The sequence below is a fragment of the Papilio machaon genome, chromosome 5 (assembly GCF_912999745.1).
Source record: "Papilio machaon chromosome 5, ilPapMach1.1, whole genome shotgun sequence".
NCBI lineage: Eukaryota > Metazoa > Arthropoda > Insecta > Lepidoptera > Papilionidae > Papilio > Papilio machaon.
Genome location: NC_059990.1, coordinates 1,618,473 through 1,645,044, shown reverse-complemented (window position 1 = coordinate 1,645,044; position 26,572 = coordinate 1,618,473). Strand labels below are relative to the sequence as shown.

Sequence of the window (26,572 nt, the reverse complement as noted above, 5' to 3'; positions counted from 1 at the left end):
CAGCTTCGAATCATTTTTTAAAACATTTCATTATCACAATTTTTTCAGAGAAAAGGAAGATTAGATTTTGTTTTGCAGTGTAAACTGGAAACTTGTTTAAAATAATTAATGTTGCCCGTTTAACACAACGACTATTATTATTTACGAAAGTGTCATTAACATACATAAATAGATTTTTAATATTTTTTTATAAGTGACTAGCTTTTACCCGCGACTCCGTCCGCGCGGAATAAAAAAAAATAGAAAACGGGGTAAAAATTATCCTATGTCCTTTTCCTGGTTCTAAGCTACCTGCCCATCAATTTTTAGTCAAATCGATTCAGCCGTTCTTGAGTTATAAATGGTGTAACTACCACAACTTTCTTTTATATATATAGATGAAGGAGCCAAACGAGCTGCGCAAACACCGAGATAAACATTGACGTTCATGGACATCCGCAACACCAGTAGAAATGCAGATGCATTGCCGGCCTTTAAGTTGGAGATGCAAGTATATTCCTGTATTTCTGCTCTCTTACTCGGTTATATGTACGAAGTCCCCTGTAATATGTGGAATACTAAACTTAGCGCCGATAACCTAATTAATAATTGGATTTAATGAGGTTTAAAAGATTTAAGCAATTATTATAAAATATATTCTGACTTTTATGCGAAGAATGTTGTTTTTTTTTATTTTTTTGAATTGAACAACTTTACTTGATGTCGCACATTGCCTGTCTTTTAGGGTAAATCAATTTTCCAGGGTAACCCCAGAACCGTCACGTCAATGTGACATTTACATACTGTTATGGTGGTTTTGGCAGTTGACATTTTTGACATCATTATTTCGTATTTTAATCAAGTTTAGTACAGGTTTATTGTAACTTATTTTATTACCTCGATGTATTAATATAATAAAATCAAACTAGTCTCTTTATTGTAATGGATCCGAATAAAACAAAAAGTGCATCTGAAGGTATAGCAGTAAGTATATTCCTTTCAGTGTTTAAACTAATCGTAATATAACAAATAGGCATATTATTTAACGTTATTTTGCTTATTTGACTCTTTATACTATTTTATTATATATAAGTTAACATTGACTAGGAAGCATATTGAATAAAATGAATGAATAATATTTCCTTATAAATCCAAAGTGGGCGGACAGTTTACGAAAGTTAATCCTAAAGCTCTTATCTTCTCATCAAACAGCAATGTGGTCTTATCCTGTTACTTTGCCCCAAATAAGTATCACAGTTCAAAAAAATACAGCGTTTTATTTTTTCGGGCAGTTGTAATTACTAACACAACAAATATAACCTTTTTTAAAATATTTCCCAGCCAATGGGAATCACATCACTAAATGAGACGGTGCTCAGCAACCAGCCGGAGTCAAGATATGAATGTCCTGTCTGTCTCAACTGGCTCAGAGATCCCGTAATCACCACCTGCGGGCATAAATTCTGCAAGAGCTGCATTACATCATGGCTACAGTAAGAACAGTTGCAACTTACTTGATTTTCCTATTAAGTTAACATTTTAAACATAGATTACAGTAACAAATAAATCTGGCTTTTTTGTTTAAGTATTAAACTACTCAATTGATATTAAAAATCACCTGATTTTTTATTAATGTTGAGTTTGTGTGATCTTCTACAGGAAATCTTTTATACAGATATTTGCTTATTTATTAAATAGTTTATGATAATATAAGAATCCAGAGACAGTCATTGTCTAATTTAGACAATAGATAACATATGCTTAAGATACCTTGGGTTATTTAGTAAATTATAGGAATAAAGGTATTTATTATTTACATTTGAAACCAAAAATATTTGTTTAAAATTTCATTTGTTATTATTTGTTCTTTACCTAAGTGAATTTATCAAATAAATTCACATTCACATCTTAAAACTCAAGATGGACTAAAACTAAATGGAAAATTTTTAGTTTTCAAATATATTAGTGTCACATTTTATTGATAATTTCAAATTGAACTTTATGATATAGTGTTAGGTTTGCTTGTTATTTGTTGAACATGGAAAAGATATTTTCACATGTGAGCTCTTTAATGGCAGTGTTACAAAGCCGTCAACCGATGTTGTCTGATGCTCTAGATGTAGTAGAAGTTCCTACAGATGAAGATACAGGGTGTGTTTTTGTATACATAACTTTGCATTGACATTTTAAGATATAACTCCACTCTAAACCGCCACCAATGTGTCTCCAAATCTGGTAGTCTATGACACCTATATCACAGACACCTATAAAAAATACATGGTTTTTGGACTTAATAGCCTTAATTTTGTGTAAATTAAATAAAAGAGAACAGTGACAATTGTTTTAATAATTATTTTTTTGTGTTACAGGAACAGTGGCCATTGCCCCATTGACAACATCAACTTGAGCATGAAAGTGGATATCTTCCCTGATAACTACACTAAGCGGGAAATACAGGAGCAAAGGATGTCATGTCCATTTGCTGCTAAAGGTACTTAAGATATAGGGGTTGGATAGTTACAATAATATCGACGCTGGAAAGCATAAATGCTGTAACCCTTGAAATCGCGAATATGTTTTTCACACGTTAATAATTTCAACCATGATTTTATTATAGGTTAGCACAAACTACACAACATTGCTAAATACCGCATGCTTGTAGGCGTATCAGCTCACGAGTTATCATTTTTTGGCTCTCCTGTAAAGTTTATACTTTCGGGGTTACAGCGTTTACGCATTCCGGCGTCGATATAGACTTGTAAATAAATCTATAACTAATATGGTTTTAAAATAAGCTATGAGTAACAGCGGACATCTTATATCTGGCAAACTGCTTCCTAAGTTAAAGGAAATATATTTTTCATCTCCTATTATAGCTTAAATTTATAACAGCATGTTAATGTTTTCCGATTGTAGTGATTTTTCTCCACTATATAACAAATCTAAGGTTTTAATAAAGTACATTCTCTGGAGTGTTTCAGTGGGGTTTATTTCTTTTTAAGTTATTATTACTTGTGTAGGCTGTAACGTGAAGGTAACCCCGCTGGACCTGGATGCGCACATTGCGTCCTGTGAGCACAACCAACCTGACACTTCTGCGGTGCAAGCGCGTCTGCCCTGCGCCTTCCATGCTGTCGGCTGTAAGGATTCTTTTGACAGCCAAGATGATATGAACAATCATCTGCAGAATGATGTACAGAAACATATGAGTGTAAGTTATTCACATCTATTGATTTAAAACTAGTGGATTGATTATAAAAATTATTTTACTATTATCCATTAGTAACATCTTATCTATATATATATAAAAGAAAGTCGTGTTAGTTACACTATTTATAACTCAAGATCGGTCGAACTGATTTAGCTGAAAATTGATGGGGAGGTAGCTTAGAACTAGGAGACGAACTTTTTTATCTTGTGTGCATTTTTTTTAATTCCGCGCGGACGTTGTCGCGGGTAAAAGCTAGTAAGTTATAAATGTATATACTATTATTTATTGCAGTTTCTGATGAATGCATATTCAGAGATAAAAATCAACAATGACATATCAAATGCTAGCATTGATACGAAGGAGCAGGAGGCCATGAATCTGTGGGAGGCACCTGATAAGGAGGGCGCTCAAGCCGCTGCACCCCTTACAAATACCAGCACCCTTATAAGGTACAGTCTTATTTATACACTTACTAGCTTTTACCCGTGACTCCGTCCGCGCGGAATAAAAAATAGAAAACGGGGTAAAAATTATCCTATGTCCATTTCCTGATTCTAAGCCACCTGCCCACCAATTTTCAGTCAAATCGATTCAGCCGTTCTTGAGTTATAAGTAGTGTAACTAACACGACTTTCTTTTATATGTATAGATTTAATTGCAAGAGAAAAATAAATGATTCACTTGATGTTAAATGACTGCTGCACCTCATTATTAACAGTTAAAATCAAATATAGCAGTAAAATGTCGTGATATTTCTTCCTTTATAACCTTTTTCTGATTTAAAATCCTTGTTGTAAATGTTTGGTGGCGGTTTATATTCATTCTTAATTCAAACACATTGTATTTCAACTAACTATTGCTTTTAATAATTTATTCAGCATATTCACTTATTTGTCTTAATTATTAGGTCCTTACATATGAAATTGGCGTTTTTCGTACTGGCCACTTTAATCACGAATTTCTCCTCTTTGGTAAGGAATTCCAAATTCAAATTTGTACAGCTATAGACTCATGTATTTGTGGTTCGATGACCGTCATTCATTTGTTTTTTTTCTTCTGTTTTTTTCTGTTTGCGTCACTCATTTTACAAAATGGAAAACTTAAAATATCGCATTATTTACGAGTACGAGTTCCGCCGTGGCACTAGTGCTGCGGAAACGACTCGAAGGGTGAATGATGTGTATGGCGGTCGTGTTGCAAAAGAAAACACAGTTCGTTTTTGGTTCCAACGTTTTCGTTCTGGAAATTTCGATCTGCAGAACAAGCCCCGTGGACGGCCTGAGACTCAAGTTGATAATGAAGAGTTGAAGGCTATTGTGGAAGCGGATCCATCGCAAACCACGTCCGAGTTAGCTGCAGGCTGCGATGTTAGTGATAAAACTGTTTTAATTCACTTGAAGCAAATTGGGAAGATTAAAAAGCTTGAAAGGTGGGTACCTCACGAATTGACTGAAGCAAACCGGCAAACGCGCGTCGACTGTTGCGTTACATTACTAAACCGGCACAATAATGAAGGTATTTTAAACCGAATCATTACCTGTGATGAAAAATGGGTTCTTTACGATAATCGGAAGCGTTCAGCGCAATGGTTGGATCCTGGCCAGCCAGCCAAATCCTGCCCCAAGCGAAAATTAACCCCAAAAAAGTTACTTGTAAGCGTTTGGTGGACTAGTGCCGGTATTGTTCATTACAGTTTTCTCAAATCTGGCCAGACTATTACGGCTGATGTCTATTGTCAGCAATTGCAAACCATGATGGAAAAGCTAGCGGCTAAACAACCTAGGCTGGTCAATCGCTCCACGCCACTGCTGCTTCACGACAACGCTAGACCACACACTGCGCAACAGACGGCTACTAAATTAGAAGAGCTTCAATTGGAAAGTCTAAGACATCCTCCGTACTCCCCGGACCTTGCTCCAACAGATTACCATTTTTTTCGAAATTTGGATAACTTCTTGCAAGGGAAAAAATTCAACTCCGATGGGGCAGTCCAAATCGCCTTCAAAGATTTTATTGATTCCCGTCCGACTGGTTTTTTTAGTAAAGGGATCAATGAACTACCTATGAGATGGCAAAAGTGCATAGAAAATAATGGTTCATACTTTGATTAATTAAATATATTATATTAAAAAATATTCGACTTTTTGTTCCTCCCATACAAAACGCCAATTTCATATGTAAGGACCTAATATTTTGCAGAGCTCTATACGAACGTGTGGTTGTCTTAGAACAACGTAACCGTGAGCAGGATATTGTGTTAGCGAACTTGACAAAGCAGTTGTCAGCGCTGGCGGTGGCCAAGATGAAGCAGAACAGTGACATGCTGCTTCGATACTGTGCCGGCAACTACATCTGGAGAGTTGACAACTTCCAGCAAAGGCTGGACGCTATGCTTAAAGATAATTACAAGATGCTCTACAGCCCGGGATTTTATACCTCACCTAATGGATACAGGTGATTATTTTATCACTGAAAAGTTTAATCTCTTAGTAGCATGGAATATATTAATTAACTAGCTGTCGCCCGCGACTCCGTCCGCGCGCAGGAAAAAAAACTTAATAGCGGTATGAATTTTTTCTCGCCTTTTAAACCTTCCCTAGACCTCCACGAACATTTCAAGACCGACCGATAAATCCGTTCAGCCGTTCTCAAGTTTTAGTGAGACTAACGAACAGCAATTCATTTTTATATATATATATAGATGGGGCTACACAAAATAAAAAGAAGTTACAAAATATTAATATTTTTTGGACATCCTGTTGTTTACAACTTATTGTTATTTTTTTATAAATTGATGCATTGTTCAATAATATGGCTTATAAATGAATTTATTAAAAATACTTAGGTAAGGAATAATTTTATATTGTAATTTTGGACACTCTATACATTTAGTTAATACTTTCAGATTCTGTGTTCGTTTAAACATATCACCGCAGAACTCTCTGTTCTTCGCTCTTCATGTCCATCTCATGAAGACTGAGAACGACGACTGCTTGGAATGGCCATTCAATGGACGCATCTCCTTTGCAATGATTAACCAGTTGGACGCTGAACGGACGCAGCGAGACACAATGATGTCCAACTCCAATCTGGTAGCGTTCCAGAAGCCAAGCGCTGAAATATGTCTCAGAGGTTTTGGGTATACAGAGTATGCCTTAATCAGTGATGTTGTTAGGAATGGATTTGTGAAGAATGATGTGCTTGTTATTAAAGTTACTATTAAATGTGTTTAATGTTGTGAGTTTAAAGTGTTTAATAAAGGGTGTTTCTTATTAAATGGCCAAACATATTGATCAATCCAAGGATAATTTTTACTTAGTAATTTGTATGCGTGTTTTTTTATAGTGGTCCTTAGATTAAATCCTTAGAATAAAATTACTGGCCACAAATATTATGGAAAAAAATAAGCTTAAATTGTTTAATATTGATTATTGTGTTTGGCTCAAATGTAAGTGACTGTACCTTTTTCTAATCAATTTAAGTACAGTCACAGTCAGAAATATGAAGTTTTAAATATGGAGGTGAAGTCAAAAATGTATTAATAAATATAAAGCAGCTATACTTTACCTTTGTTACATCTTAAACAGTTATTGTCTTAAATGTTATGAGAATTTATAAAATGTATTATTTTTTTAATGACATTGTTTAATTTGAAACTTTTTTACTGGTTTCTAAGTATGATATAATTTTACACATTTACGTAATTTAATACACACTTGTATTTATTTCTTGTACTTAATTAATACTGTTTTTTTTAATAATTTTTTTAAGCAAAAATGTATGTTGACATAGATTATATAAAATGAGATTATATTGACAGTTGTACTAAATTAGTTAAACTTAAAAATATATTTCTAAGTTGGTACATCCACTCTATTACTTTATTGTTCTAGTTTTTGACTCCGTCCGTTCAGAATTTTATTTTTAATATACACTAAATAAAATATTTAATATTAAAAACGAGATCTGACTGAGATTAACATAATATTTATGCAATATTATGTTAACTTGTGGAACTATTACCTTATTTATTTATAACTTAGCACATGGTTAGTGATTTTTATAAAATTGTTACAAGTAAATATATATATTTAAAGGTATTATATCAGTTTTCTTTATATACATAGGTTTTTATTAATGTGAAAGTTTTTTATTGACAACTACTATTTTAAGGTTTTCTTAAAATTTACATGTCTTCTTTGTAAAGTGTTAACGCAAATAAATATTTTTTTTAAACTATAACTCAAATACATTCCATTGAAACGAAATTCATTCCGCTTATGCGTTTTTAAAAACACTTGATTTTTTTTTATTATTTTAACTGCATTATGGAAAAGTGCTCATAATTTTAAGTAATCTCATGTTATAAATATTTTCATTAACTTCATAAACATATCTTTGTAAAGTGCAGTATTATGTACGTTGTTATTTATTATGTTGGTGTTATATTTTAATAAATGTACTTAATATTATTATTTTTTGTTTATTTACTTCTTAATAAGGTAGTTAAATTTATAGAAGGCGACCGAAGGTTTGTTTACAGACTAACTTGAAGACTGGTGCTTTATTACAGACTAACTTAATTCTATTACAAGGGTCCTAAAGTTATGGTCCTTATCGCTACAACAGATGCACAGCGTCCAGTTCTAGCCTAAACAACTAATAGCTGCATCAGCGTCGCCCGCCCTTGAGTTTCGGTGCCTAACATGATGTCAACGTTATAAAGTCTGGGTACCATAACTAGGTAGACAATATCAGTTTAATGCTAAAAAAAATACTTATTTCCTGTCACATTTATTGATGTGTAGTAAAATAAAACATTTATATGTGAATCCATATTTTTATTTATCATCAGTTACAAAATACGGTAATTAATCTTACGAGATATACTTAATAAATATAGGAATATATCTTAGCATATATATAAAAAAATAATACATACCCAAAGACACACAAATTCGTATCACATTCAATCATCACAATTTCGTCCGCTACATCTAAATTATTACAGTTATATATAAAAATTTGACACAAATTATGGCGCCAAATCACACATACAGATTAAAAAAAACTTATTGTTTAAAAAATGAACAGACTCAATGACTGTTTAAACTTTCGTGAGACATCATTAATTAATTAAGAAACGGCTTAACTCACGTTTGATCGTCCGGTGGCGGCACCGACTAGTTTCGGACCCATCGGGGGTCCATCTTCAGGGCGAGTGTTTAATCCGAAGACTCAATGACTTTAGATCATTCGAAGTAATGAGAGACCAAAAGTATTTTTTATTTATTCATTTTATCCGTACCTTTAAAAGGTAGAAATGGTTAGTGCATAATATTTATAAATAATGAACTCTGCCGAATTATTTGATTTGGTTTATAATTTAAGATAAATTGCTTTGGCCTTGATTAAAATGTTTATATTGTGCGCTTTTTTAAAGTAATTTTGTCGCAGTCTTGATATTATTAAATCATTTTATTCGTACACTTACTTCGTAAACCTAAAACAGAATCATAAAAATGTATTGTCTATTAGATTCTGCAAGTAGCAATACATCTAGAAAAAGAAACTAAGAAAAATTAATCCATTACATTAATTTTTATTAACCACCATTCTAATATAAAGACTTATAATGAATGAGACCTAAATGATGACTAAATAAAACCTACGACGTAATTAAAAACAAAAATTTATATTTAACCAGACATACCATATTTTTATTTGTTACAAAATAATATTGAAGTATTATTTTTTAAACATATATTCGATCTACTTACATAAGTTATTAGGTCATAAGTCATTAAATGATCCCTTTAATGCAAACAAGTAGTTACACCGCAAGCTGAAATAAGTAACAGCTTAGAAAATAAACTTAAATAAAGACAGAAAAACGGACACAAATGGATAAATAATTGGAATGTTCCAGTACTGAAACATTTGAAAACACACAAGTTATAAAGCACTGACCTCTAAATTTTAATGCACAGGTTATAAGCTGCGGTATTTTGTGCTTATTTGATCTTCGCCATTTTGGCGCTGACGGTAGCGGTTGACGGTGTTGGAAACTCGAACTAATAATAGATATAGAATTGGCCGACAATAACTTCATCTGATGCTTTTAAATTGGAAACTAAGAGAAACCTGTCATTTCTAAACAACGGACCTAGCACGAATAATAGTGACAATCGCCTTCGTATCGTTACCGTCAATAATATTAAAATTAGTATGAGATTTTCGGTGTACTTCACGTATAATAGGGGCACAGATTTCAATAAAAATGTTGAATGACAAATATCACAAATATTCGTGCTAGGCCCACTATCCTACGGATGTATATAGAGGTCTGTGGTATAAAGTAACTTCACATGACGTCACGACCTAACCTACAAAATAAACTTTACATATTTATCACAGTAACGGTAAAATGCATGAATTAATGTCGAATGTTAAAATAAAACTAAAGTTAAACAAATTATTATAATATATACTGGAAACGGGGTGCAATAGACAGATTTTTTTTGTTATATGGCAAAAAATTACCTTTTTGAACAATTTTTGTATGGTAAATGAAGAAATGAAAATTGAGTCCAAACTAAAAATGATATTGCAACATTTATCATGAGTACTTATAATTTAAAAAAGAGACATGTTACTTCAACTTACCATGGGTTTCTGAGACCAAAATCTCTATTTTTATCTCAGTTTTGACAAAGATATCGACAATGATGACGATATGTTTTATAAATAGACCTTAAGCCTTCTTTAGCATGATCTATTTAAGTTCTTGCTTTGAAATATATCGTATCAAGTTTCGTTCATAAATTGTAGTTTACATGTACAATTGGGTAATCTGGCGGTGTTCCACCTAAAAAGCTAGTCATTTGAACGTTTTGTACACATCGGGAAGACGACGCGGAACAATAACAAATAGATCGCAGCTATTAAATAAGTCTGTACGAAAAAAGTTTTCTCAGTAGTACACATTAGCGCAACTAACTGCTACGTAATTGATTATTTTGTAAGAGGCGGTTGTCTCGGTACAAGAAAAAAGTGCAATTTTTCTGTAAGTGGAACACCGCGAATTTCCGCGACTGTACGTACTATATTTTATTGAAATAATTAGCTGATCTCAGTCACACTCAAGATATCTCAAATATTTTCGAGTTTTAAATAGATGTGTTTATTAATTTCATTTAAAATGTTTTAGTAAAATTTACGTGTAAAAAATAATTACATATATTATATAAATATAATTTATCATAAAAAATTTCTTCATTTCGTCAAATTTTATAAATAATTTCTTTCCTTCAATCATATGATTATGATGGAAAGTATATAAAAATCTAATCTTATTTTTAATACAAAAAGCATAGATAAGCATATCGTGACACATTATGACATTACAGAAATTGTTAAAAGAATAAATTTAACCCTACTTGAGATAATTACTTAAAACTAAGACAGAAATTAAAAAACCTTACAAATACATAGTAAAAAAATTACAATGCAATATTATGTGTTCCATTTTTTATAACACATTCTCATTCAGAATGTACAATACAATTGTTAAAGAATTAGGCAATACTTCATATTGTATCAATTTCCGTATTAATATTGTAGGTGAAGTCTAAGTTAATTTACAAAAGCAACTTTAAATTTGAGACCTTTAGAAAAAATGATAACCATCATTGAATGCCATCAAAAATTAAATCCAGAATAATCTATTTAAGTAAAGTAAAATTCATAATACCCCCAATTTCATACAGAACTACACCAAATCCCTTGATACTTACAGAAAAAAAAACATAAAATCGTTAAAAACACTAGGTTTTGCAAGTAAAGGTCACAATTTTTTTTAAATAATTTTTTGTTACGGGTTACAATATTTTATTGTAGGTATGTTAGTTAAAGTTTATATACGTTATAACCTTCATATGTTGTGGTTATAACGTATTTCAAGGTTAGAATAGAGTCAAAGATGACAAGTTGTGCAAAGCAGACAATGTTTGTGAGTTAGTGAAATGTTCATACGGAGCTGCTGGAGTCTCCGGGGAAGTGCATGAGGTTGTCACCGCTGCAGCTGGGCGTGGGAGAGGAAGGCGGGTCGAGAGAGGCGCGCGACGCAGAACTGAAACTGCTCGAGCTCAGTTCCTCCGCCTCCGCCTCGAAACGACCCCCGCCCGTGTTGCCTACAAACGTGTGACATAGTTACCATAACTTATATAAAATAGCCAATTAAAGAAATAAAAGAGCTTGATAATATACTTGTATATGTAGTGTTAATGTATTCCATTAATGAGTGTTTCGGTTTAAACCGTTAAAACCAATTTTATTAAAACCTTTCTCCTTGGAAATATGATAATTGACATTTATATAGTTTCAAAAATAATACATTCAATAGTGTATTGTTTTTTTGTGTAATAAATATGTATAAATGTATTTATTATGTAATTTTTAACAGGTAGAAATAAAACACATTGAATAGTTTTTGAATTTCCAAAATGCTCATTTTATTAATTTAGTAATATTTCAAACATTCCATGACTACAACAAATGTGTCTGATACAAGGCAGTTAGCAAAGAGTTAAAAGTTAATACTTGAACATTACAGAGGGTGAAAATTTTCTAAAAAAACTTTATTCTACAGTTTAAAAATTCTAATTTGTCCAAAAATATTATGTCACTAAAATCAACATATGAATATTTTTGTACAGATTAAACCAAAAATAAAATTTACTTGAAAAATCTCGACCGAAATAACTATCATCAAGTGCCAGGAAAATTATCAAATTTTTTGTAAAATTTTGTGATTTTAGCAAATTATTTTATAAGACGTATGCGACTTGCTTTGACAAAAAATTTGTTTTACAGCGGGCGAAAAAAGTTATACGAATAGAATGTTTTTTTCGTTACAAAAAACAAGAAAATAGAAACAAAAAGTGCTTCTGTTAATTTTTTGGTAGTAATTTTTTTAATCAAAACGCCATGTCTTTATCACATTTCATTATTAACCAAAATAATAACCTAAATACGAACAAGTAAAATTTCGACAATATTTAAAAAAAATATTATGCACAAAACAAATTTTCCTATTATAACTAAATAAAAATAATCAAATAAATATTTCGTGTAAATTTTTATAAAAAAAAAATATATTTCGTTATATTAACATGGTAAATAAAAAAAAGAAAAAAATCTTTGTGTATAATACTTAATTGTACTATATCTGTGCATTGTAAAGTCTTAATATAAATAGATATTGACAAATTAAATAATTTAATTATTTCATATTAATCACAATTTACATAACAGTAGAACTATTGATTTTTTTTACAATGGAGGTATTATATACCAAAATCAGGTAATTACTTGCAGGATAATAATACACGATAAGAAATATATAATACTGAGTACACATACACGTCTTTGAAGTTAACAATCAACTGCTATGTCAATAATGACGGTTTATCGTAGGTTTCCAAGACCAAAATCTCTGTGTAAAACACTAGCTGTCGCCCGCGACACCGTTCGCGCGGAATTGACTTGCATACTGTATTTGCTAAGCTGCAGCTAACTTCAGAGACGGAAAGACCAAGTATGATAAATAGTTTGTATACAATATTAAAAAAAACATATATGTAATTTTTTAAACTAATAAATAAATATATGTACAAAAGACGACGCGACGTGAAATAAAAAAGGATAAACATGTAATAAATAATTTTGAAATTATACAATACGAGATTCTGCTTTGTACAGCAAAGATAAATTGAGTAAAATACGTCTTACTGACCTCAATAATTATAAACAATGGTCATTAATGGGTAATACAGCGCGTATTATTCTGATATGAAGTAAAAGCGGTTAAGTCTAAATAATCTATAAACTAAATAAATTAGAGAAATAAGTACCATTAGAAGCACGGCAACATAACTATTTCGTTCCTGTGATACACATAATTGGTGTAGATCCTATACTCATCAACAACAAACATGTGCAACGACAAATCTCAGAAAAAAAGTCTAAAATTTTCAAGTCAAAAAATAAAAGTCACGGTTTTCCATGACAATTGCAAGTTGCCTAATTAATATTTTAAAAATAGTGCTTAAATAATTAAAAAATATTAATTTATTTTACGTAAATTTGATAAATTTTTACCTAATAAAATCTAAGAATTGAGTATATATTTTAAAGAAGTAAATTCATCATCTTCAGAAGTTACTTTTTTTGTTATTTTCCATTCACCTTTTTTGTTATTTTGATATATTTTTTAATTTTTATAAGATTTTTTAATGATAAAACTGTGATAAGTTACCGCTAATTCTCACAACAGGCGATATATTAATTGTCCTACATAATAATTATTATTACACAATAAACACAGTTTAATGTTTTTGTTTTTTTTTTATTTTACATGTGCATGTTTTATTATTGCCACACTTAACTAATTATAACTTGCCTAATAGCAGCAGTTTCGAATATCCGTTATCATAGCCAAGGTTACAATAGAAGCTCAAACATCTGAACACGTTTTCTGTTATTTTTTCTTTCTGCGTGATTTTTTAGATTTAGATTGCTTTGACGAAGACTGAACTGAACTTGAAGTACCTTTCTTTTCCTCCTTATCGCTGTCAGTGGATAAAACTGGTGACGTCACATCGTCGTCAGATGATTTTTCCATTACTTCATTGTCTTTTTCTGACTTCCCTTCTTCATCTATTTTTACTTCTTGAGAAGTTATTTTATCTGTTTCAATTACACTACAGCCTTTACCTTTCTTTATGGGTGTTTTTTCAATATCAATCAAATTGAATGTATTAGATTCAATCACTTTATCTGTAGTGTCTTTCATAGATGTCAGTATGTCGTCGAGGCTGATTTTACAAATGGGACTTTCAACTTTAACATCTGCTACTTCAAGTAAGCTGTCTTTCATGACCTCTAGTTTGAATTCATCCAAGCCGAAACCCAGACCGTCAAGTGGTGGAAGTTCCTGAATTACTGAATGATGTTCTTCAACAAAATTTAAACCTGACGGCTCACCACATTCTGCAACTATAATATCTGTCCGTTTACAAAGTTCGGCTAATTTTTCTTGCAACGATGTTTCAATAGGAATGGAAGATGTTAGTACTTCTCGTTTGAACATAATTTCATCTTCTACATTATTCTTTTTAACAGTCGTCTCTGTCGGAACTACATTTTTATCTGTTTCTGGTTTTTTAACATTTTTAGATGCGGCTATGGTACTCCAAGACTTGATCGGTGCTTTAGCGGTTGCTTTGCTATCATTGTTTGCATCAACTGTAGGCTGAGGTGATTTTTTTCGAGGTTTGTTAGCTCTTGTAATTTGTATATCAGGGAAATCGTCCTCTGTTGTATTTATAACATAAACTTCTTTAGATTCGGATGCAGATATTTCTTCTAATTGAGTGGCATTACTTGGTAGTTGTGATTTTGTTTTTGTTGTCTTTTCTTTGCTTATTGAGCAACTAATTTCATCTACAAACTTACCTTCGCTACTTTCGAAATTCACTATTTCTATTGTTGAAAATTTTCTTGTGTTTTCTTTTTTAATGGATCTAAAATCAGAAAGTAAATCAAATTCAGATTTGTTTATATCAGAATGGTTTGATTGTTTGGATTTAGTTATTTGCTCAGTTTCGCGTATAGCTTCTTCCAAATTTTGTTCGTGGCCATTTCCTTCGTTTATTTTCGGAGACCTTGACTTCTTATTTTTAGATAAGAAAGAGGTCGATGGTTCATATTCTTCGAATGGTGAAGAAATTGAAACTAATTCACCCGTATCTGCTGACTGCGTATCTTCTTCTATATTGTGTATTTCTACGAAACTATCCTCGTCATCTTTTGCATTGGTATCTTCTTGAGTCTTTCTCGTTTTTCGACTTTTCTTTGTTTTAATTTTAATATCTTCATTTTCTTTAGAAAGCAAAGTAGGTTCTTCAATTTTCGTGTTCTTTGTTTCAATTGTAGCTGTATCCCAAGGTTTCTTCTCATTTTTATTAATGGTTTCTAAAATACGATTTTCCTTGATAGCATTTGATGGTCCAATATCAAAGTCTGGTTTAGAAGGCTTGTTTGTTTTGGTTTCAATCGCTCCGCTTGATATTGGCTTTGCTTCTATGTGACAATGTTTTTCAGCATCGCGATTAATTGGTTTCGCTTCTTTATCACATTGTTTTTCAACATCAAGCATACATTTATGTGGTACTTGTAATGTTTCTTTAACTTCTTTCAACTCTTTTTTATCACCGAATTCTTTCGATCTTTTTGCCGCTGACTCACCTTTCTTTATAAGATTATCGTCCGTACTTTTGATACCTACATTTGATTTTTTTTCTTCTCTGTTTTTCTCACAATCCTTTGTTGATTTATTATCAACATCTGATTTCTTATTATTCTTAAAACTAATGTCACTAGCAGCTTTCTCACTAACTGGCAATTTGGTGGGAGATTTCTTACATCTAATTCGGGTCGTCGGTTGAATATCATCCGACGACCTATTCGATTTTGGCAGTGATTTAGTTTTAACCTCGCACTCCAACTCGACATTCGCCGAGGAACTCTCACGTACATCGCGCTTACACTCCATCTCCTCGCTACCGAGATCGTTACTTAAATTAACTTCTACATTGTTTCTATCTACTTTCTGTGGGACCTGCCCACCGACATTTTTTGATCTACGTATATCCGTAGCAACGTCATTAGAAGCAAAATTGTCCGACAGCCAGTTTTCGACGTTGAGGGCGGCGGGGATGATGACGTCCGTGTTGAGGGGGTGTATTTCGTCGGGAGAGAGATGGGGAAGAGGGGAAACGTTTTCGACGGGGATGGTGGTGGTCCGGGGAAGAGGTCTGAGGGGCAGGTCGGGCTGCAGCGGTAGCGAGGCGGGCGCGCGCACCACCGGGCGGAAGGTGGCCTCGTCTGCGTTGGACGTGGTGTAGGAGTCGGGGTCGAGCGGCGCGGGCGCGGCCTCCGCCAGCGGCACGGCCACGGTCCCGCGCGGGTTGACGGCGCGCACCACTCCCGGGCTGCGCCCCGCGCGCTCGCTAGTCTCCTCCCGCTCCCGCTCCCGTTCCCACCCTACACGAAACCGAAGGCAACCACGTTAATATCTCGCCACGGAGGAGATTTGGAAGGAAGCATTACGTTAAAGCCGACACAAGGTTATGGATGCCTTTGGCTTCGGTATGAGGGCGGCGTGTGAGCTAACCCATTGCAAACGGATTCCGACGGAACTTCGACTTGATATCACGTCGATTCCAACGTTAAAGTTAATGCTTTCTTCGTCTCCTCCGATCAAGGCTTCGTTCTTGTGCGTTCAACATGCTTCATGATTTGTGTATGTTAATTATTTTGTTAGAAATTGTCGCATCAATCACCATATTTCTTTACAAAAGCCAACAGCAATTGTTTACGATATTATGATGAAGCACAGAATGTCACTTTGTATTTACACAATGATAAAACGCGTTTTTTTTTTCATTTCCAAAACGCATTCAAAGCAATCAAAAAATCTAATCGAAAATCAATTACGCAGTATTTGTATGTTTGTATATATGTTACAATTTACACATTGTTATGTAAAAAGGATTTCTTTTATGTGTAGCAGTGAAATGCTACAGATATTAAAATTACGCGAAATGAACAATAAAAGATGACGCAAACATGAAAAATGTTTAGAAAACTAACAGGTATGTGACTAGTTCGGCAAAAATATATATACATTTTGTGTATGAATTTACAAAAAAAAAGTTACATCATACTACCAATAATTTAAATTTAAGCAGTTTAAAATGCGTGCAAATATGTACCCAGTTGAATTGACATAGTGTGTATTTGTACAATGCGATGGCAGAGTATGAGATGTAACATACCGTGGTCCTCTTTCATGGCCTCAGCGAGGTCCTCACGGAGCTGCACATCACAGGAGGCGCGTCCACTCTCCGCCAGCAGAGACTTGCGACGGAAACTATCCGACGGTGAATGCTCTAAGGAACCTGGAAAGTTCACAAGTGAAATACTAAATCATCTATAGCTTAAAAAAGATAAACTCTCAACTTTTGAATATTCAAACTTTTCATCAGACTATTTGAAGATGGCGGAGCTCTCTAGTGTCAGAAGTTAAATCGTTAATTGCAACTCTAATGTAGAAAGTATCGTTAAAAATGATGATGCTTGTTATTAATCGTACTAAAATGGGAGTGTTTAGATGGATGGATGGATGGATGGATGCTTGTTTGTTTGATGGTATCTCTGGAATGGCTTATCAGATCTTGATGAAATTTAGCACAGATGTAGAACATAGTCTGGAGGAACACATAGGCTACTTATTAAGTTTTTAAATTCCTTGCGGACGGAGTAGTGGGTAAAAGCTAGTGTATACTAACTGGCGGAGCCGGAGTCAATGAGTACGGGTACTACGGGGCGCGCGCCGGGCATGTTGACGGGCGTGGAGCGCGCTGCGCCGCGCGCTCCCGCCTCCACCTCCACAGTCTCCGCCTCCGACAGTGACGAGTTTGACCTAAAAAAAAAACAAATATTAATAAGAAATTCATTACCTTGCCTTGCCTACTTACCTACCTCGTTTTGTATATAACAGCTGCTCATAATCATGTGCAATTATAGATGCTTTGTCTACCATTAATTGACGGAGGAGGGGACGCATAGACAGATTTCCCCCCTTTCTATGTATCTCTTCCTCCGTCAAATAAAATTCTCCTACCCAATCCATCTTTATAAGAAAAAGGTGGAAAGGAAAAAAAAGACTTTGCTTAGGAATTGCTTCTACTTCACGTCTGTCTTCTGTGTGGTCGTGAAACAGATGTTGCTGGAGTCTACTACACTCTGAACATATTGAATGCTTGTTACCCGGTGCAGTTGTATGTCTTGAAGACGAACTGCGGACCCATCCAGAGTCTGCGATGAGGTCCAGCGTGAGTCACTATCTCCACCTGTGACAGCCACCTCTCCTCCTCACTCATGCACACCTCCACACATCTCTGTAACACAACAATAAATAATAACTTATCGGTCAAAGTGTCCCTTCAATGTTTTAAACTATAGATCTTAAGAGGGGTTAAGCACTTTTGCAATCTGCAGGTCCTGGGTTCGAATCCCGCCATGCACCAATGTATTTTTCGATTTTCGATTTACATATGTACATTTATCTGACGTTCTTACGATGAAGGAAAACATCGTGATGCTGCACATATCTGAGAAGAAAATCAATGATATGTGTGAAGTCAACCCGCACTTGGCCAGCGTGGTTGAGTATGGTCTAGTCACCCCTAACTTGGGATAGGCTCCAAGCCCCTCAATGGGGACGTATAATGAGCTGATGATGATAAAACTTTAACTTCAATTAACTTCAAAATAAAACAGTTAATGGCCGCCATGTTTGATCCAATCCGCACCGAAGTCAAGATTAAGAAATTGAACAGAATTATATATTTTAAGGTATTCGCTTAGTATGACATGTATGTTATGTATAGTGCACTGACCCTGCAGGAGAGGGTCTGCAGCAGTGGGCTGGAAGGTGGGAGTGGGGCGAGCAGGTCTGCTGCTGCAGGAGTGCGCTGCAGTGGCCATTGCGCTGCTGGCTCCACCTCCAACTCCACAGGAGACTCGTCACACAACTTCTCCTTTGGTACACCTGTACAACACACATCATAAATATACAAGTATTAACATACAGTAGATGTTTATCAACTGTGATAATTTAATAAAATATAATACATTTTTATATATTAATGAAATTGTAGTGTTTGTATGTATCTATCTGTCTACCCGCAAGCTGTTTGTTACGGATAATCTCCATTTTGACGGCATTTTGGCCACTAGTTACTATATCATCAACCAGCAGTTTTTTTTAATCACTGAATCACTTAAACTTATCCGAAATATTAAAAAACAATATGTCCTAAGTATCACAAAATTTTCTTCCGCAACTATTGTTACGTACTAATGATTACAATCAAACAAACCCTTAAAATCCTTGTCACTTTCTTCCAAAACGCTGACTAAACTTGAAATATTCAGTTTCCTTGTACACTTATCACAAGAAAATATACAATAATATACATTAGGGGTACATACTACGTGCAGGTCGCGGGTGCAATATGAGATGAAGCAGAGAACCGCTGGCCGCCATGAGATACAGCGAGACAGCTGCACCCCTCCCCGCACCCCCAGCACCCCCCACACCACCAGACACAGTAGCTCCCGTCCCTCCAGAGCCGAAGCACGCACGAGCCAGTAACGGCACGCTGTTGCTCTCCTCCGATAGAGATGAAAGACGCTGACGACCTGTAACGTACATACGTCATCACACATCTTTAAATATTACATCCCTTTATAACACACACTCGATCCTTTAAACACACTTTAGTATGTCAAAACATATAACACAAAAACAAAGACAATTATATATTTCTTATACATATATACTTAATTTTGATAATTCTCACTTAATTTACTGTCACATATAATTAACTAGCTTTTACCCGCGACTCCGTCCGCGCGGAATAAAAAAAAATGAACACAAGATAAAAAAAAAGTTCCTATGTCCGTCTCCTAGTTCTAAGCTACCTCCCCATCAATTTTCAGCTAAATCAGTTCGACCGATCTTGAGTTATAAATAGTGTAACTAACACGTCTTTCTTTTATATATATACTAACTTTTACCCGCGACTCCGTCCGCGCGGAATAAAAAATAGAAAACGGGGTAAAAATTATCCTATGTCCGTTTCCTGGTTCTAAGCTACCTGCCCACCAATTTTCAGTCAAATCGATTCATCTGTTCTTGAGTTATAAATGGTGTAACTAACACGACTTTCTTTTAAATATATAGATAATTAAATGGTCTATCTTACTATCAATTTTGTATGAGAATAACACTTAAATGCTCTTTTTGTGAACAATTAACGACTTTGAATGTGATAGTTATAACAATAATAAATGTAAAGTGATTTGAGATTTACCGGAGCTGTTTCTGGTGATGGTGTGCGTTGGCAGGTTGGAAGTGGGACGCAGCTGTGCCAGTGGTTGTGTGATGGTGGGCGCGGGGAAGGGTGGAAGCCGCGGGTTGGGGTACCACGGCCCCTGCCCGCTAGCTGAACCCGTCCATCCACTCTCACATACCTGCAATATTCAATTTAAATAATTAAAATATCAAGTAATGTACATTTACATAATAAATTAGAGTTAAATGAAAATATGTAGTTTGTTAGAAGAGAGGCAAAATCTTACTAATATTATAAATGCGTATGTTTAGATGGATGTTTGTTTGAAGGTATCTCCGAAATGGCTAAACGGATCTTGATGAAATTTGGCACAGATGTAGAACATAGTCTGGAAGAACACATAGGCTAATTATTACGTTTGTTTTTAATTCCGTGCGGATGGAGTCGCGGGCGACAGCTAGTAGAAAAAAAATATTAAGTAACGGATTTATAACGCACATAAAACAGTGTGTTTTAAGATAAATATAATTCAGTTACACTTTACAAGTATAATCACAAAGTTACAATAATAATTTTGCACACATTTATTGTAATCATTCCAAATAAGGTTGAAGCATGTGCTAGGAACATGGTTTACTACATTGTATTGTGTACATACCGGGCTGTGCGCGTGCGCAGCAGAGTGTATGGGTAGTCCGGCGGAGCGGTGGAAGCGGGAGAGGCGATTGACGACGCGCGGCTGCGTGTGCGTGCGCACGCCGCACGCGCCCCCGTACGGGCTGATGGCGAACACGTGCGTTGTGCCACGTAACGTAGATATCGCCGTCCAACGAGAATCAGCTGACAGCGCTATATCCTACAGAAACATACACCATAATCAATTACCCTAAAACTCACATCCCTTTCCTTCGTTTTGAGAAAAAGTAACAGCAATATGTTTTAGTAGACATGCAACGGCAGTGGAGATTACCGATTAAGAACAAAATTATCAATCCCACATTTATTATGGGAGCTTCTTACTGTATATTTAAGATAAAAAACCATCACTGAGAGACTGATTAAATAACAATTCTGAGTACAGTAGATTGATGAGTAAACAGCAATAACCTTACATAAAGAAAAAAATGCTTTTAATAAGTTTTCAATTGGGTGATTTCAAACAAGAAGAGAATAGGAGAGGAAAGTACCTGAACTTTGGCGGTGGTATCACCTCGGTGCAGTATATACAGATGGTGTACAGAGGCAAGCGTGGGACCGAAGGGGTGGGGGTTGATGCGGAACACGTGGAAGTCGTGCCCGCGGCGGTCTGCAGTCACCAGCAGCATGCCGCTCGCATCAAACTTCAGCGCGATGATCGCCTCCGAGTGTGCCACGAAGTGTGCCACTATCGGATCGCACGGCTCCTCGTTCTCCTGACCGTCTTCGTCTTCGTTACCCTGATATTGAAAATTTAAATAACTACTTTTAAAACGAAGTTCAAAAATGGTCTTACTTTTAAAATATCGTGAAGCGAAAAATGATGATGCATTATTTTCAGTATTTTTGCTAACCTTAAACTGTTGTCTTTGTTTTTTCAATGGAAAACGAGAGGGAGCAATGTAGGTAATGTAACTGGTAGTTAACGCGTCATACTATCCGTAGTGTTCATACCTCAATGTCGAGTATAGTAACGACTCCCGGCTGCTGCGTGTCGGCGTGCGGAGGCGAGGGGGACTGCGAGGCGCTCCGCCCCGCCAGGCTGTGCGCCACGCTCTCGCCCAGCCCCCGCAGACCCTTGCTCAGCGACTTCGCCGCGTGGAGCACTGTCGCCGTGTAACTTGTCACTCCTTCGCCTATAAATTAAAAAAATTATAAATACATTACTAATTAATGTTGATGAAATAGTCTCCGACTTATTAAATGAGTATGTTTTTTATATAAGCAGGAATTTATATAAGGCTTTTTGTACTAGTATTTGTTTAACTAAATAGCCGTAAAGTTACGAGGTTACGACCTTGGCAGGTAAAACAAAACACCTGTCTAAAAAGCACCTGGTGTTCGTAAATTATTATGAAAATAACCGTTAGTGGGGTCACTACGAAATTTTGGGATACTTCATCAAGAAATGTGATAAGCGGCTTTGCAGTTTGCATTTGCAGTCACACACGAGCCCGCGACAACCACAAAGAAATTATGCACAATGCACATGCGCATTTTAAAAATTATGCATTTTTTAGAGTATTATTGTGGGCCGATCCCGGCGGCACTGCAATGCCGGGCCGACCCGTGACGGGAGTGGAGCGAGCCCCGAACATCCCGTCGCTTTACAAAAATCAGTTTAATATACTGGTCCCGCAGTGCGGGAACTTTCAGATATTAAGCTGAAAAGAACAGATACTACACTTTGATCTTAGCCAAAAGGCCGAGAAGCGATACCGAAGTGTCAACACTGCCCGAAAGTCATTCGTGATGAAAGATTTTCTATACCGCGATATAGTTCTGACATAGAAATATAACGCCATCTGTCGGTGGTAGTGCAAAAACTTTTATTCGAAATTAAAGCGCCATCTGCTATCAAGATATAATTATTTTTAATTAAACTTAATTTTTATTATCGTAAAATGGTCCTTCTAACTTTCTCAATTCATGAAACGAGAGCAATTTGGGATTCGAAATTATTAGGATTCTAAATACAAAAGCACTGAATTTTATATTTATCTTTTTCATTACGAACATAACAAAAATGGAAACAATGCAGTGATTAAAAAATATCACGCGTGCTACTGAATGCTAACGCGATGTAAATACTGCAGTAATTCCCACAGCTGCACGTACAGTGTGGCAATAAGACATTGATAGACCGAGCGATACTATGACCACGCCGTCGTAAGGTCAACGTATTACGGATACAAATATTATACACATTGCATTATAAATTAATGTTTCTATTGTAAACATACACAAATATTTTAATGTATAAAAAGGAAGGTCTAATTTTTTAAACGCAGCATTTTTTTTATTTACTTTTATTTAGCTTGTTTATTTTCCTAAAGTATAATCAGTAAACATCTTAAAGATTAAGGTTTCTTTTATTACAGTCATAATAAGTGTTTTGTATACCTTCACATCCTCCACTGCTCCTTTTCGAGGGATTTAATTTCTTGTCAGCGTAAGCAAGCCAGCGATCTCCCAGAGCCAGCGGATTGACAGGCGAGCTGCCGCCGAGTGGACATGGGCAGGGGTAGCACGTGGTCACCGCCAGCCGGTCCTCCAGCGACGCTGCATCGAACACCGCGAACCTCTCCGAGAATGACACCACCACGGAACGTTTGTTGGCCAGCACGTCCAGAATAGGGTTCTTGAACTTTATACTTTTTACCTATTGGAATAAAGTTCAAATTTTAATAACATATTTGTACATTAAAATACTAAAAAGCGCCATCTATCGCAACTTCACGATTAGGGTTCCCAATCTTAATTTTAACTATAAACCTTTTTGTTAGCTAAATATCAGGAAAATTCAATGTGAAGTTTACCAAATTTAACTGTTGCGTAAATCTAATAGAGAATATTTATTGGTTAACTTCCTGCTGTAAGTTGTTTGATGATAGGTAAGACAATCTCTATTTAAAATCCAGCTAGTTAAAACAAATATAAGGTTGACAGATATTATTTACTAGCAGTCGCCCGCGATTTCGTGCGCGCGGTAATAAAAAACTTAGTGAGCCAAATTTCATCAAGATCCATTCAGAGTTCTGGAGATACCTTCAAACATCCATCCATCTAAACATTCACATCTATATATATAAAAGAAAGTCGTGTTAGTTACACTATTTATAACTCAAGAACGGCTGAATCGATTTGACTGAAAATTGGTGGGCAGGTAGCTTAGAACCAGGAAACGGACATAGGATAATTTTTACCCCGTTTTTTATTTTTTATTCCGTGCGGACGGAGTCGTGGGTAAAAGCTAGTTTATAATATTAGTAAGATTTATTTATTTAACTCATATATACATATTTACTTATAACATGTATACAAAAAAAAACTTTATATACAACATAGCTGTATAATCAGATTATGCGGCTGTTGAAAGTGATTGTAGTATAATAATAGCTTATCGTCAGCTGAAGGCTATAAACTAACTAAAGACGTAATATCTGATAAGACAGTAGACTAAACAAAATAACAACAAACGATTTAACTTGCTTTTACTGATAAATGTGTATGTTCCTTATATTATATACCTACATACATTTTTCTTTTTAATTATTTTTTTTTACAAATCATGTGTGCATGTGTTAACATCTGTAGAACACGTATACAATAACACATTTTGCGTATTTAGAAATAGACATGTTGATTATTGCGCGCAATTTTTTTTTTATTTGATAATAGTATGGTGTGATTTACTAATCTCACTGCTTTAAAATTGTAATGCATAACAAATGATAACCATTAATTTTTTTAAGTATATGATCCTTATATCTATTGTTTCAATTCATTTTTATTGGAAAAGATTATTAATTTTAATAATTACATCTTACCTGTTCTCCTCCCCTTATCGAAATGAAACTGAGCGAGCAAAATGTAGGTCCAGGGCTTGCTGAATCACACAAGGCGATGAGGGGCCTCTTCGACGCGAAGCAGTCGCCGTGCTGCGGGGTGGGCAGTATACGGAGCACCCTCACTGTGCCTTGTCGCCATGAAAGCACCTCTTGGGCCTCCCCGGAATTTGGTATCAACCATACCTGAACTCCGGAGCCATAGCCCAAGATGAGCAGTAATGGTGACACATCTTTATCACTGTCACCTTCAGGTGTGGGCTCGTTTATATCCGCTGTCTCGAATCTAATAGAATTACAATTTAAATAATATCTATTCATACCAGATTCATAGATTGACTACAAAAACTAGCTTATTAAAACTAACTTACCTTGCCCATTGAATTACATCTTTAGGGTCTACATTTGAGGATGAGGAGAGTGTGACATCATTAATAAACCCTGACACTGCATCTATGAGGCCCCTATCACTCGGGGGCTGTGATGGCACAATCAGGGGCCCCCCAGAGCGCACGTGCCGCGGCGAATCCGCTGACATATTGGACCAGGACCTTTGAAAAAATATTATATGACAAATGCAGCTTCATGCAAAATCATGTGTTTTTTTTATTTTTTTTTTTCATGTATTTAGAACATTTACTATTGAAAGTTAAAAGTTTCTAATTTTCATTGATAATGATTTTAACTGAACAAAAACAACTACTAACAATCTAAATTATACAAAAATTATTATAGATTTTTTGTTTTCAAAAAAATGTATTCACATAAAACAATTCTATATTGGCAATGAAATCTGGACTGGGAATATTCCTATAAACTCAAATTTATTAGCCTTTACAATAAATGTGTATTTAAATTAAAAAGAAGTGATGTCTAAGAGCTAAGCTAGCTTAATTAAAAGTAAATAATTTACAAGTAAAGCCCACTGTGAATGTGAACATTAGTTTACATGGGACAAATATTAAAAATTTAAATTAGGAATATAACAATGACCAAATTTATAAAGCACTTGCAAAAAACCTCTCAATCTTTTAAATATGCATTTGTTAATTAACCATGAACATTTGAAAATAAACAAATGAACATCATTCAAAATTACATTTAGAACAACATGTTTATCAATCAATAAAACCAATTAAAAGCGTAACATTTGATAACAAAATCATACAATATTAAATAACAAAATTACATAATTTAAAAAAAATATTATTTTACATCGAAAACTTTTAGGAATGTATTTAAAACATTCTTAATACATATTCATACACATAAAAGACAACAAATGCATTGTTGAAAAAACAGCTAAATATATTATATATTACAATTTAGGTCCTATACCTTTAGGGCATTATAGGACAAAGGAAATCGATGAATTTGTTGAAGCACAATTTTCAGCCATTAAATATTTTTCGAAATACATCTCATCATATTGTAACATAGACTTTAGAAGAATTTTGACCTTCACTCACCTTTTTAACTAAACTATTTCTCATTTTAAATCCATTTCTGCAAAACAATGTAATTGCGTAGTATCACTGGCAATTGAAAACAATGACGTCACGAAAAACAAAAACACTGGTACACTATCTTTTGCACTACACAGAGGATTTTATTTTGTACTTCTTTAAAAACTAAATGTAAATTATTACTGTATTATGTGTAAAAAAAAAACACAATACAGTAGCGTTTTTGACAATCCCTACGCCCACATTGAACAGATGATTGATATGTATATGTATACTTTGTATGTAAGGTAGTGGTGAGTGAATGTAAAGCAGAATTGTATATAACCATATATAATTATATACCTAAGTACAAACATACTACACAATAATAAATACAAGGGTACC

The 26,572-nt window shown here is 34.6% G+C and overlaps 2 protein-coding genes and 1 non-coding gene across 3 annotated transcripts; 1 reads left to right on the top strand and 2 right to left on the bottom strand.

The window, feature by feature from the left end:
- The first annotated feature begins 814 nt into the window (after positions 1-814).
- Positions 815-6,511, top strand: LOC106715656 (TNF receptor-associated factor 6). The gene is made up of 7 exons (XM_045677977.1): positions 815-963; positions 1,321-1,472; positions 2,349-2,470; positions 3,000-3,190; positions 3,482-3,639; positions 5,390-5,644; positions 6,096-6,511. The coding sequence occupies exons 1-7, from the start codon at positions 922-924 to the stop codon at positions 6,421-6,423; spliced, it is 1,248 nt and encodes a 415-aa protein (XP_045533933.1). The 5' UTR covers positions 815-921; the 3' UTR covers positions 6,424-6,511.
- A 6,981-nt stretch (positions 6,512-13,492) lies between these two features.
- On the bottom strand, positions 13,493-26,485 carry LOC106715655. The gene is made up of 14 exons (XM_045677862.1): positions 26,192-26,485; positions 25,094-25,273; positions 24,705-25,008; positions 23,278-23,536; positions 21,829-22,010; positions 21,366-21,614; positions 20,837-21,034; positions 20,197-20,356; positions 19,313-19,522; positions 18,718-18,869; positions 18,086-18,216; positions 17,605-17,738; positions 17,092-17,214; positions 13,493-16,297 (listed from the first exon to the last, which is right to left on the bottom strand). The coding sequence occupies exons 2-14, from the start codon at positions 25,258-25,260 to the stop codon at positions 13,731-13,733; spliced, it is 4,836 nt and encodes a 1,611-aa protein (XP_045533818.1). The 5' UTR covers positions 25,261-25,273; positions 26,192-26,485; the 3' UTR covers positions 13,493-13,730.
- Positions 22,399-22,591, bottom strand: LOC123721045. The gene has a single exon (XR_006756134.1). It is a non-coding gene; the product is annotated as a U2 spliceosomal RNA (small nuclear RNA).
- Positions 26,486-26,572: the final 87 nt, after the last annotated feature.